The 14329-nt window shown below is 48.8% G+C and overlaps 1 protein-coding gene across 1 annotated transcript in view; it reads left to right on the top strand.

The window, feature by feature from the left end:
- LOC8028071 (transmembrane protein 135) overlaps positions 1-14329 on the top strand; it is a 69148-nt gene that overhangs the window by 31089 nt on the left and 23730 nt on the right. The window contains exons 2-7 of the mRNA XM_029970239.4: positions 7049-7176; positions 12607-12699; positions 13184-13217; positions 13308-13373; positions 13568-13614; positions 14018-14059. Of these exons, the coding sequence (XP_029826099.3) occupies positions 7049-7176; positions 12607-12699; positions 13184-13217; positions 13308-13373; positions 13568-13614; positions 14018-14059 (410 nt within the window). The remainder of the gene's footprint in view (positions 1-7048; positions 7177-12606; positions 12700-13183; positions 13218-13307; positions 13374-13567; positions 13615-14017; positions 14060-14329) is intronic.

Here is a 14329-nt window from a genome sequence, read left to right as displayed (position 1 = left end):
GTTCAGCGACCCCGGACCGTGGACGACTTCCTCAGCATAGTGTCTGAAGTGGATCGAGCATTGGACCACACCCGCCTGGCCCGATCTTCAAAGTCAACAGAGCAAGCCTTAGGACGCCCCACGCCTCAAGGCACCACCGCCAAATCTGACAGTGCCGTGAACTCCCCACAGTCTGTTCGATCATCTACCTTCCAGCACACCACACGTGTTATGCCGCCTCCTCGCATCACCAGCCTACCACCTCCTGACCAAGAATCAAGGTATGAGGCCATTTCGACGAAGTATGGTGCCCCAGCATACAGACGAGGACAAGACTTGAAAGATGCTGTGTGCTACAATTGTCAAAAGAAGGGCCACCTCGCAAGCAAATGTACCGAACCAAAACAGCCTGTTCGTGACAAGCAGACAGTCCCCAAAGCACCAACGGCTTGTGTTGGCTGCGCCGAGGACTTCTTGTCTGGATCCAAGTTTAGATGTGCTGTAGTCACCGCACTAGTCAAAGGACTGGGAGAGATCAGTGCCTTCCAAGACAGTGGTTCGAACGTCACCATCCTTGCAGCAAGCCTAGCATCAAACCTCAAGCTGGAACCGTGGACCAAGCCACCTTTGCTTGTCGTCGGAGGAAGCTCAGTCATGCCCGAAGGATCAGTCTTTCTGCGGATAACTATCGGACCTCTGTCTGCAGTTGTCGAAGCAGCCGCCCTTGAAAGGAACGCCCTCCCGCTCATTCTGGGAGAAGACTGGTTCTACGCAGCCCAAGCGGAACTGCATTTCAAGCCTCCGCTCCTACCTGTGATCTGCCAACCGTCAAACAACATTATCGTGCAGTGTAAGGAGGAACTCTTGCCAAGAATGTCGAATGCAGTAATCTTGACAACTTCAGCGCTGTCACGTTTTGACCCCCCGCACTCTACAGCAGCGCCACTCCAAGTCGAGCACGAGCCAGATGAAAACGAACCCTTGTGGAGCCAACTCAACAAGGCAACCTTGGCTCAGGTGGACACAACTCGCTCCACGAGTCACCTCGAGACAGGCCCCCCAAGACAGTTGCCTCCAGACCAACCTGCTATCATTCTTGATGATAATGTGACCGATATCTGCCTAGGAGCTCAGCTAAGTCACGAAGAACAAGAAGCCGTAAAGAGCATTGTACAACGCCATGCTGGTCTTTTCAGCAGCAGCCCTGAGGATATTGGCCTCTATGAAGGCATTGAACACGAGATCAAGCTGATGCCCGACACCAAGCCCTACGGTCGACAGCCATACCGCTACACCGCCAGTGACAGACAATTCCTCGAGCGTCAGACAGCATCTCTGCTCGAGTGTGACATCATTCGCCCATCCTCTGGACCATGGGGATTCCCAGCAATTGTCGTGACGCAAAAAGACAAAAAGAGGCTATGTGTGAACTACATACCTCTAAACCAGATGACAGTAAATGTCCTGCAGCCACTCCCCCGAGCTGATGACATTTTTGATGACCTTGGTGGAAGCTCCCTTTTTGCGGTCTTGGACTTATGCTGTGCATACTGGCAGATAAGAGTGAAAGATGAAGACCAAGAGAAAACCACATTCATCACTCATCAAGGGACTTTCAAGTGGACGCGAATGCCTTTTGGCTTGAAGAATGCACCGTCCACCTTTCAAAAAACGATGCACAAGATATTTTCTCAGCTGAAGCCCCGACAGTCCAAATCAGGTGTGCGCACATACCTGGATGACATCATCATCTTTGCCGACACCTTTTCGGAGTTCCTGGATCTTCTCGAAGAGGCCCTGACTCTCCTGCAGCAGGCCGGCTTCAAGGTTTCCTTGAAAAAGTGCAAGTTTGCAGTTCCTTCTGTGAAGTTTCTTGGATTTGTGATCTCTGAACAAGGTAAACAACCAGACCCTTCAAAGATAGAAGCACTCCTGCGAATCCCAGCGCCAACAACGTCGAAACGGCTGCTTTCGTGGCTCCAAACGGCCAATTTTTACAGACGCTTCATATGTGACTTTTCGAAGATTGCAGCGCCTCTTCAAGCCGCCATTCGGAACGTCGAGTTCCAGTGGACACCCGAGTGCCAGCAAGCTTTTGAAACTATTCGCTCTGCACTAACGTCACCACCAATATTAGGCCACTTTGATGCTGACGCGCCTACGACAGTCGCCACAGACGCATCTGCTACAGCCCTTGGAGCAGTACTCGCCCAGAAGCAAGACGGAAAAGAGACTGTGATTGAGTATGCCAGCCGATTGCTCACGGAACCTGAACGGAAACTGCACAGCAATGTTTGGGAAGCCATGGCCGTGCATTGGGCCATCACAATGAAATTTCGACATTACCTATTGGGACGACGGTTCCATCTTCTGACTGACAACTGGTCAGTCGCCTGTTTGACCTCGAACTTCAAGCCATCGCGACGCTTTACAGGAATGCTGCTCGATCTAGCTGAGTTTGACTTCTCGGTTGAGCACCGACCCGGACGTCAGAACCACGTGGCTGACATGCTTTCACGATACTCATGTGCCACGGTGTCCCAGGTCGACACACTCATCGCAATGCAAGCTGAAGACGAAACATGCAAGGCCATCCGTGCAAAACTTCTGTCAGGACAGGACACCCAGAACTTTGTTGTGGTCGACAAGACCCTGTGCAGAGTTGTAAATCCAGAACTGTGCACAATTGTTGTCCCGGCCAAGATGCAACAGCAGGTCCTTGAACTTGCTCATGACGCCAATGGACACATGGATGTGTCACGCACCCTCACAAAAATCAAAGACCGTTATTGGTGGCCGAAGATGACGGCTACTACAAAAGAGTATGTCGAAGGCTGTCAAGTTTGCCAAGCGCACAACCGACCCACCACGCGATCAGTTGGCACAATGTGTTTCATGCCCACTACAGAGATCCCCTTCAGTGCAATAGCCCTTGATCACATCACAATGCCAGGAACAGAAGAGAAGTACATACTCAACGTCATCGACTTCGCAACCAGATACATCGTCCCAGCAGCAGTGCTTACAACTTCAACAAAAGATGTGCTGAAACATTTGCATTCGCTGTTCTACAGATTCGGAGCCTGTGATGACTGTCTCTCCGACCATGCCAAGTCATTCGAGTCCCACCAGTTCAGGAGCTTCATGCGCATGCATGGTGTGAACATGCACTTCTCAGTAGCATACCGTGCTGTCAGCAACGGACTTGTTGAACGTGCCAACGGGACGCTTGTGACAGTACTTCGGAAACTGTGTGACGGTGATCAGTCACTCTGGGTCGCTAAACTGGAAGAGGCCGCCTTTGCTGTGAACACAACCCGCCACCGAAGCACCGGATTTTCACCCTTCGAACTTTTGTTTGGGTTCATACCGAAGCTGCCACACCAGAAAGTCCGCCCACATCAAGCCTCTGACCTCAGCGAAAGACTTCTAGCACTACCAGACCTGCGAAGCGAAGCAGTCAGTAACTCTGAACAAGCTCAGGAAACACGGAAAACAATATATGACAGGACCCACCGCGATGCATCTTATGACATCGGTGATTTTGTATGGATACGACGACAAGAGCCTATCCTTCAGGGATCGGAGAAACTTGCTCCCAAATTCAAAGGATTATATCAAGTCACACGCAAGAGAACTCCAGTTACGTATGACGTGCGACGTGTGACAAACTCGACGACGACTACAGCAGAGTCCCGAGTCGCTCACGTAAGCCAAATGAAAAAATACCGGCCCCCATATTTCGATCCAATTCTGGCCGAGTCGACCACTGAAGATCAAGCCCCCGCACACAACTCCGTGGGACTTGAAGCTGAACCTGACTTGGTGCCTTTGCCCCAAAGTGAGGACCCAGGCCACCCTCCAAACCAAAGACCGCAGCGTCATCGGACAAAACCAAAGCGACTACAGGACTGTGACCTGTCGCTGCAAGATTAGGTTGTTCTTTTGTTCCAAGAGGACTTGGACTTGCAGGTGGGGTGGGATGTGAGCTGAGGTGACCTCCAGACAGCGGACACTGAGACCAGGTCTAACAACCTTGGGCAGCCCAGCGCAAGGAGCGTGAAGAGCCGCCATGAGCCTCGTGCGTTGACGAACTTGTAACCCAGCCCCTTTTCTACCAAATTAAAGCCTTTTTACCCCTTTACGCCCGCTCCACCGCTCACACTACGGAGATAAGCATAATCGATAAGTTAATAGAGAGTTTTAGTAGATCGTTCCCATGACTCCGATAACGATACCCGATACTCCGCCACCGCCTCCCTTGAGCATGCATAGTATTGTTATCGGGGCTATCGGAGGCATCGGAACGATCTACTAAAACTCTCTAATAGCATGTGCCAAAGACGCTTATATTTGCGAGAAACTCTATCAGTATACGATGACGCTCCATATGGCGAAATTGGCGCACCTGGCTGAGAGCGACCCTTTCGAAGCTTCGAATTGATTTCAAAGAACCGATGTGGCGATTACCGTAACCACAAATACCGATCAGTCAATCGCTTTGCGAGGTTTTTGGTCGTCTGTACTACGTTCGTATCGGTTTACGTCCTGCAGCTATACTTCGTCTCACCTTAGTACGGACTATTGTTAGCCGCGCGTGCTAAAATCGCGAGCTAGTTGCTTCGAATGAAGCTTCGGCGGCTGCACGAGCGCTGGGGCAGCGAGTGCTCCGGACAAGGCAGTCAAGGCTAGCCGCTCGCGCTAGCACAGCATTCGCGGTTAGTCCATGCTAGTGCCACTAAATAAGCTACGCTTCAGAGTAACGACACTTGGCCATATTGTGGCTTAAAATCATGGTGGCCAGTTATCTGAAAGCTTTATCTGAAATCACAGGAAACGCTTTTCCGTCCTCCAGAAATGTTTAAACAGACCGCGACAGAGTAAGGCAATATTACATCAGCTTCCTAACACCGAATCCAATGCTGAGGAAGTCGCACTTTTGAATCATGACGATGTGCAGTTGCGTCTGCTCTGCACAAGCCCCAATATGGCGGCGCCCACAACAATGTCGGGAAACGGAGTGCCGATACTCTAAGCGCAGCTCATATAGTGGCTCTAGTCCATGCTAAGGTGAGACGAAGTATAGCAGGCTGAACAGGCAACGGCGCTATCTTTACCGCATCCAGTGACTTTAGATGTGCTAAAACAACAGCACCGTCGCGTGCATTTCAGATTGACTGTACGAGGTTGCACACAAAATTCATTAGCGGTAATTAAAAAAAAAAGGCAACCTGCAATGTTGTTTGAATTGGCGCTATCTAGCGACTGAAGCAAGAAACATTGGGTATGTCTGGGGTTGTGTTAAAAACATGTTAGGCTAGGCGGCGCAAGCTGCCGCCCGTTACAAAGGGTATATATAGCCATTACCATCCATTCATCCATCCGGCCGCTGCATTTTTCGAACGTGAGCTATTACTCTGGTGGCGCCGCTTAGCCTAGTCCCTAGTGTATACGAAGCATGAAATACTGTTTACGCTAGGAAGCCATGATCGCACAACATGCCGCTACGGCGGAAGTTACGGCCCTGGCGGGCCAATCGGAACGTGACTACGCATCACCGGAGTGCGCCTTTACTCCGAAATAGTATCAGGCTTTTCGCTGCGTTATTCTTCAATATGTGTGCGTTGCCCTCGTATACGTAGCGCATATCGAAGCCGTCGGCACGGATTGTGGGGCTTATCGTCCAACCTTTTCCAAGTTAAAACCGTGGGCTCTCACTCTGCTGGTGCCGCCCATGGCTGTTGTCGGCTGCGTGTGTCATCAAGTCCGACCGCATACAGCCGAGAGTATACGATCCGATAGGGCCAATCAGGTGACGCCAAAAGTGCGTCGTCATGGCTCTCGTCGTCTTCGTTCCTTTGATACAACCGGCTAAACCTGAAGTTCCTATACAAGCGCTTGCTGCTGTACTTTGTTTCAGCTTCGGTCCGAGCGTGGCCGATGTTATGAGCAGAAGGGCCATCAAACAGCGAAAGAGGCACAACGTCATGGCGTGCTCTCTGCAGTTGATAGGTCCAGCCCGGGTATTCGCCGTCTCTCTGTGCGCGCCCCGCCGTCGGCTAGTCCTATCAAGAGCAGAGAACACGCCATGACGCTGCGCTTTTTGCGCTCTTTGATTGACCCTTCGGCTCATAACATCGGCCGCGCTCGGACCGAAGCTGAAACGAAGTATAAAGCTCCTACATTATACAAGTAGCGACATTCTTTGAAGCCCCGACTGCGTGACGGTGCAGATATTAGGAATAGAATGGCGGCGCGCAGCAGAAGAGTGAACTGAATGCCGCCATTTTGTTGCTACGAAATGTGCTTCGTCATTCGTTTAGTTGTTGTTACTTGTAAAAACAAGAAGCACCGAGGGACTTTAGCTAAACCGCACAGAGAAAAGCGCAGGATCTCGGCACATTTGTCGTGCGTATATTGCCAACGCGCAAATACGACGAGCGTCATGACGATGCAATTTTGGCTCAGTCGGTTCGTGTTTCGTGTCGGCTGCGGTTGGGCGGAGAGTAAAACGGACTATAAAAACTGCATGTCTTGTGGGAACATAATATCTTGACATTCGATAAGAAACACAAGGGGCTTCGACGACTAGTCTTAACTCTCATTACTTTTGGTGATAACAAAGAAACCGGCGTCGATGTCCACGTCCAGTGAACTTTGTCGGCAGAATTATCCCCCGCAGGGTGTTGAGTGGCATCAGCGCTCGGTCAGTTGAAGGCTTTGGAAGCGAAGAAATACTGGTGTATTACGTTTTGTAACGCTGTATTGTAAACTTGGCCGAGAGGCGTTTCTATAGACGTTACTGGAAGTATAAACGTAAGGACGGAACGAACGACACGTCTTCGAAAGCTGTGTCGTTTTGCGCGCCCTCGTGTTTATATACTTTCAATAACGTCTAATATTGGAACCAGCGTGCTTCTCTTCTACTTAGGCGTTCTTCAGTCGGCCAACCTTTGAAAAACTCCTGAATATCATTACATACATTTCGGACACCTTAGCTTCGCGTCTACGTTCCCCCACCGCATGAGCTCGCGGCCCTAATGGTAACCTCTTCTTGTTCTTCGCGCAGGTGGGGCAGATCGTGTCGCGTCGCTATGACGTCCGCGCTTTTGTCCAGACTTTCAAGAGCGCCGTCAACTCTTCCATGTTCATCAGTCAGAACTTCTTCTTCTACTTGGTCTTCGGCTGCATCAGCAGGTAAGACGCGGGACGGCTTCAAGAACTCATCACCGGTGTCAGTAACAGTACTATGGTCATCTTTGAACTTCAACAAACCCTTTTCAAATTTTAAAAAGACTTCACCCCTCTGTAGCCCCTCCGAGATCACCATTTTTCGGGCAAGCGCTCGGCGCGTACTCGGGTCCGAACGTATTCGACCCGAGTGCATGCGCCACCGCTCGGCGTGAACTCGGATTGAATCACGCGCTTCGCGAAGGAAGCGCTGCCCAATATATATCGCGTTCGCCGATCTTGCTTGATGAACTCTTGGAAAGGGTCTTATGCGCAACACTTCCTAGATAAGAAAGCCTAAGTGTTGAATTTTCTTGCGTCACTAAAGAAGGCTACCGTAGGCCAAAGATTCGACGCTACTTCGGCCTCAGCGTTCTTTTACAAGAGCCGTGCTCTCACTGACTGGGCACAGTTCCAGCCGAAGGCTGACGCCGTACTATTGTCCAATCTGTGGCCTACGGTGGCCTTCTTTAATGACGCAAGAAAATTCTCCACTTAGGGTTTCGTATATGTTGCTATGCGCTGAGAAAAAGAGAGGAGGAGACTAGAGCCAACACCGCCTAGATAACAAAGCCGTAGTGCTGGTAGAGATGTCGTCATCGGTGGAGGCCAACGCTGGTCACAGGTTGGACACGACGATTGCGTCATCAACGTTCGGCTCAAACTTAACTCGAAGCCGAGCGCTGACGCAGCCCTCGTTTCCAATCTGTGTCCAGCGTTGGCCTTCGCTTGTGACGCGAAAATGTCAGCATTACGGCCTTGTCTTCTATGCGGTCTTGCTAAAGCGCGCGGGGAGATCAGAACGCCGAGCTCTGATTCGAATGATTAGCGGGTAGTCCGCAAATGTTTAAACAAAAAAGAACGAGCGAGCGCGAGTGTCGCTGTGGTCGCTGCGTCCCAACCTCATGACTTACGAAGCTTCCGTGGTCTGTCAAACTGGACATCGACCTACAACAGAACAGGCGACTGCCACTACCAGCTCCGCTGCTGTGACACCGCCAGGATCGCAGCAGGCAGCATCATGACGCTTCTATGACTTCATCAGGCGGAAATCGAGGAACCGCTTTAGAGGGCGCAGTAAACACAACAATCGGAGACGTATTCCAGGGACCACAGTCAGAGCACGCGGCTGTTGTTCAAGCTCAACTTTTGCTTGCGGTCCAGGCCCATTGGAAAACATTGAAACGGAGTGTCGCGGCTTATTTAGAGCGCAGCGTTGGTCCAACCGAAACCTGCAAAGAGATGACGGATCCTAGGCAGCTGATAGGTCCATGTGGCTAACTCATGCGGTCACATAGCGTGTATACTCACGAGCCGAAAAAATGGCCGTCGGGGCGTACCTCCTACCGACATGGGAACATAAATGCGACGTAAACGACATATAAATGAACTTTGGGCGGGACGCCAGACATGATCCAGAGTCGAAAGCTCTTTTCCAGGGACGCGCGTTCTATTCGACAACATAAGCGAGAAAGCAGGGGTTGGCTGAATGGCCGAATTATTGGCGCTTCTAAACGCGCGTGTGTCTCTGGCTATCCTCCGTTTACCCCTAAGCTGAGAGTGTGGTGGAAGCTACGCGCTCGTTGAACCAGTCGTATGCGTCTTGCACGTCCGCTACACCTAACGTCCAGCGCAACGCGCCCATTTGACGTTCGTACAAACCTACCCAGAAAGTGTGCTCAGGTGATGAAAGGGGTGCATTCATTGGTCTGGCGAGCGCGTAGCTCCCACCGCACTGTCAGCTTAAAGGAGCTGTGCAACAGTTTCAATGCTTTGCTTAAATAATTTGGGAGTTGGTGTCTCGACCTTTCTAAAATAGAGAACAACAAAAAAAAAAAAAACGCTTTGGCCTGCATGTCCTACTTTTTATTTTAAAAATGAAGAAAGATTGAGGTTTTCGGCGCCCCTCTCAACTCAATTCACCACTTCCCGAGTCACGCGCGCTGTGACGTCAATGGGGTTGGCACGGGGTTCCGGTGAAGGTCTCTCCCTAGAGCCGCCCGTGCTGGTTTTATGGACCTAGGATAGATGGCGCCACTAAAACTCAAGTATAATAAAATATTTTTCGATGGCACCAGGTTTTTGACGCATTTATATTTATGTTGGAACGACAAGATTTATAGAAAAGTTACGTTCTATCGAGCAGGTATTCGCACAACTTGCTATCTTTCTACAAGACCCCCATTGACGTCACGCCGCGTGTTTCTCACGGCCGCCGCTCGCGGCTGCAGGTCGGGGAATATTCTCATTTTTGCCTCGCGATTAGCCGGCGGAATCGCAACATTTCGATGAAAGGAGGTGTGTTTTCTGTCCTTTGTGAAAAGATGAACAATTTCAAAAATAGAAGATGCCGATTCTTTCAACGTCAAAATCGTTGCACAGTTAAAGCATTGACTTTTTTGATAATTTTTATTTTGCACCGAACCTGAGCGCACTGAACGTAGTAACTTAGTGAAACTTCTCTTTTCTCGAAATTCCCTTTATTTTAAAAGTTATAGGCAAATTAAAATTACAAAAACAAGCAAAAAATAACCTCCCTCATGACGTCCTTGGTTGCTTGAGAGTGGCCGTGAACTAGGGTAGAAGTAGTGAGCTCATCGAGCACTCACGGCTGCCGCACTCCGTGTCGACGGCGCGAGAGGGCGCCATTAAAGCGTGTTCTGGATAGGCTGTATGCAGCGGGCAGCCAGAGCGGCTCTCATTGGATTTGCTGCGCGATTAAATACTGATTCGGCATGACACTTCATTGGCCACAAACGACAGCAAACACGGGGTAAAGATAAGTTCAGAATGGGAGCTACTTTGCGCTGCCATACGCGAAACGGCCAAACCGCAAAACAAAGCTTCTCGCCGAAGGCCTTCGGAACGCTCGGAGCCGGTCGGATCCTCCTGCCCATACGACCGCAGCGCCGCCGCGTACATCCAGGACTTTTCCGTGTCGGCGCCTGATCCCACTACTCCTTTCTAGTATGCGCCACCTTTTCCACCGCTTGGTGGCGGGTATGTCGACGGGCCATTTCTTGTTTCCGTACTTTATGAACTGCATTCGTTTCTTTTTTGATCTAAAATACTGGACAAAAACTACTTTTATAAATAATTGAAACGGTTCGCGCCAGTTATATTTTGTATTTCGACTAAAAAGAAGCTTTTAGCGGCTCTAACCAGTAGTAAGCCCAGGACCAAAGACGTCACATTTTGCGCGCTTTCGGTACCGCGGGTCGCCCTCGTCGGTGGAGGAGGTTTCCGCGTCGTCCGGTTAAAATATGACGCACTGATATTTAGTTACTCTCTCCGTGCCCGCTGGCTTGCTCGAACCCCAAGCGACGTGGAAACCGCAAGAAAGGTAGACGCTTAAATATGATTGCAGGGCCCCTTTAAGGAGTGCGGAGATAATGTCCGGGTGCATGCGAGACCAAAAGTAATTAGAGAGTTTTAGTAGATCGTTTTGGCTCTCCCGCTACGCTATACGCTGGAGCGACGACGCTACTGCGCATGCGCGCTGCTAGCGGAAACATTGCGGAGCTGCGGAGGCTAGCGGAGGCGCGCTGGCGGGCCAAAATAGCGAGGGGCGTAGCGCGGCGTGCTAGCGTGGCTCTCGCGAGAACGAGTCTTGGCGAGATAAGGGAAACCCAGCGAGGGACGCTGTTCAAGATGGCCGCCACGCCGCGTCTACTCGGTCTGTGCGTTTCACAATCGTCGTTCTAAGGGGTGGATTATACCTTGCTGCTGCGAGAAGTACCCGCGACAAAGCCGTTCCACGACTGCAACAGGTAGTGATTCATGGCGGATATACTAAACGCGGCCACGGAAAGGAGAAAAAAAAAGAAAAAGAAAAAGCTTCGCAGTTTTTGGTGCTGTGAGCGAAAGGTGCAGCCCCCTGCTCGGCCGCTTTGTCGTGAAGACAAAACCGACTAAGGAAGCGGAGCGAGCAGGCGGATATGAGGGATTTCTGTGGCGCTTCATTTTCGGTGAACAACGACGCAACAGATGAGCTACAGTGGTTGTCCTTTATTTTTGAAGAGTTTTCTCGGTGGCTTTGGCACTTGACTCATATCGGATTGGCTTGGACAGCTTGGCTGACAGTTGTATTCAATTACAAACATAATAGTCACCTACTTACAAAAGAAGCAACGATTAGCACGTTATTCAATAAAAGAACAATATTTTATTAAGATAACGACGTTATTAAAAACAATTGCGAAGGATTGCTTTACAAATCTGTTTTACGCGAGCCCTAGTGTCCGAAAGAGCCGCTAGTGGCGTTGCGTTAGCTCTCGTAACGTTGTAATCCGTAGCGGGTTGCGAACGTTCTACTAAAACTTAAAATGGTAGTTCCGCTACGCTACATATAGCGGAGGTCATAGCGGCTAGCGGATAGCACAGCGGGAGTGACTGAACGATCTACTAAAACACTCTATTAACACCATCCAAATTTGATGCAGCATAACGAAAATCATGCTGTGTCCAACTCATAACTTCCCTTGGTGTTCTGAAAACACGTATAAAACTTCTACAAATTACCTGTTCGTTAAAAAAAAAAAAAAGACATTCACAATGTGAGAGAAAGAAAAGCCGCGTTAACTCTGACGATTTCTTCATGGTCCCCGCTTTGCTTGAAATGTTGCTAAACTCGCCAAACAACACCGCTAAATTAGTATCCCAAATATTAGGTTAAAATAGTTTTTTTCACGAAGTTATTGAATTTACAATTCTGGTCCTCACCGTGTTTTTTCATACTGAAAGCCTCTACTGGCAACAACAAAAAAGTGACGTCAGTGGAAGTGCAGGGGTTCACTCTTTGGACTGTAGAATTTGTTCCCAACTGATTCGAAGCAGTTTTATGGTGTCAAATGAATGCTTTGGAAGCTCGCTCCAGGACCCGCGCTCCAGCACGGAACAAATGATTGGCATATTCTATTGTTTAGACTGCTCCCTCGACTGGCAAGCCTGCCCGCCACTGACGTCACGGCACTGAAAAGTGCGGGTATATTTGAACGTTGGTTTTTGCATCATTTTCATTTGCCGATTTCGCGATAACTATTATGAATTTCGCGATACTAAATAGCATACCGGAAAGGGTAAAGGCCGGGGAGTCAGAAAACATAGTTAGTTGATTTAGCTCAAAAAATCGCCGGAGTACCCCTTTAAGGAAAGAGCCAACAACAAAAACAAGCAAACAGGAGGTATATTGTTTGCAACGGTCAAAATAACACCTGCTTTGGTTATCGTTGCCTACCTTGATAAGCTTGAGAGGGATGCACTTTAATGTCAAGCGAATCGAGATAGGTCATGATAGGTGCCGGCCATTGACTAATTTTTCTTTTGTTTTTGTTCTGTTTTTGCACAATGCGCTGGACGTACTCGACGCCTTGGTGATGGTGGCCGTTTTATTCGCAGCAAACTCTTGGGCCGACTGTGCATTCTGCCGGCCACTTTTTTGTCTGGATTCTTTTCCGCGGCGTGCGCCATTATCATCGAACGTCCACGAAGGTAAGCGATGTAATCCTATACTTATTTTCCCCAGACTATACCTAAGACTTTCCGGAGCGGCCAAGTTTATAGTATACTACCTGACACTTCAACTCAATCACTTCGAGCTCCCTTTAAAATGTTGCAATTGAAAATGTGCCCAAACCCGGGATTGTTTTCAGATGCGACATACGTAATTTTCGCATATTAACTCCGTTGTTTATGTTAATAATTGTCTAATAAAAGTTTTGATATTACACATATATAGGATGTGTTAATATATTGCTCACATAGTCAAAAGGGGGAAAAAATGTGCCTCCTTTTTTTACCCCCCCCCCCCCCTCCCCATTTCGCTATGCGAGTTACTTTATTATTTATTCTGTGTGTGCGAATACTCCTACTTGTAATGCCCCCTCCTGCCTTCACTCTTTAACGAGCTGGCACTATTGTGAAATAAATAAATAAATATCGTCGTTTCCATTCTCGGTCCCGTTCACGTGATCAGAAGAGCGATGCTGGCTGGGTACATGCTTAACTTGGTGAGTCGTTTCGCATATAGCATGCGTTAATTCCAAAATTTGTCTCAAACATGTAAATCTTGTTTTCATTTCTTCCTTGATTTTCTTTAGACAACGGACATTTTATATCGCATGCTTCGGAGCAGAGGTCTCGTGAGGGATATACAGCACGGCGAGGTGAGTGAAATCAGCTCCTTCGAATGGCGCAATTGAACTGGATTAAGAGCGAACAATCTTACTCTTTGCACATGTGTGTGCTTGCGCGTGTGGCGTTTCTGTAATTCGTTATACTTGCGTCACTTCTGTTAACCTGTTAGTGAATATATAATTTAAAGCAATATATATACTATATAGTGTTTTTCCACTTACAGGTGGCCTTGTTTGCGCTCAGCTTAGGAGCATACATCTATTATGCCAGGTATGGAACCCTCACGCCATTTTCCTCGTGAAAAGTAGAGGACTTGTGACAAGCAAACATTTGCGTAAGGAGCCCACTCTAAATGTTCCTCTGCTCGTCGTGTAGTTGCTGACGGGATAATATCGACAGAGAGAAGCTCTCAGCTATCCGGCTTCTGACAGGAATCCATAGCTTTGGCATGCGACGCCAGAGCATCGTTGAAGCAACGAAGCTTGTGCTAGAGGAACGTCGACTAAAGGACCTACCTGTCGTTCTAAAGCTATCAGAGGCTACATAACTATCGCCAAACGACTAATCGAAGCGCTCCATCTCAGAAGCGGTTACGTGAGAGTCGCAGATGGCTTGTTATTCCACGGGTTTGTTTTCGGTGCTGTGGTGACGAATCAGTCTTTATTGTCTGCAGGAAACACGGCTACTTCGAAGACCCTGTTACGTTCGTGATCAGGTGAGAAAAGCTGGTATCATATTAAGCAAGCACTCTAAACACCGCAACAGTAGCAGCATGCACTCAGATCTTATACCAGTTTGCTTCCGAACTTTCATCACCATCGAATCACAAAAAAAAAAAAAAAATATATATATATATATATATATATATATATATTATGCTGCGAATATTTATTTAGAATTGTATATTATGCGGTGCACTATGCATCTCTCAAGGCCACTCTAGCAGTACGTAATATCGTACATTTTTTTTTTGTTTCTTGTTCTT

Source organism: Ixodes scapularis, unplaced genomic scaffold (genome assembly GCF_016920785.2).
Source record: "Ixodes scapularis isolate PalLabHiFi unplaced genomic scaffold, ASM1692078v2 PGA_scaffold2__306_contigs__length_199485367, whole genome shotgun sequence".
In the NCBI taxonomy this organism is placed as follows: Eukaryota; Metazoa; Arthropoda; class Arachnida; order Ixodida; family Ixodidae; genus Ixodes; species Ixodes scapularis.
This window is presented reverse-complemented; position numbering and strand designations above follow the sequence as displayed.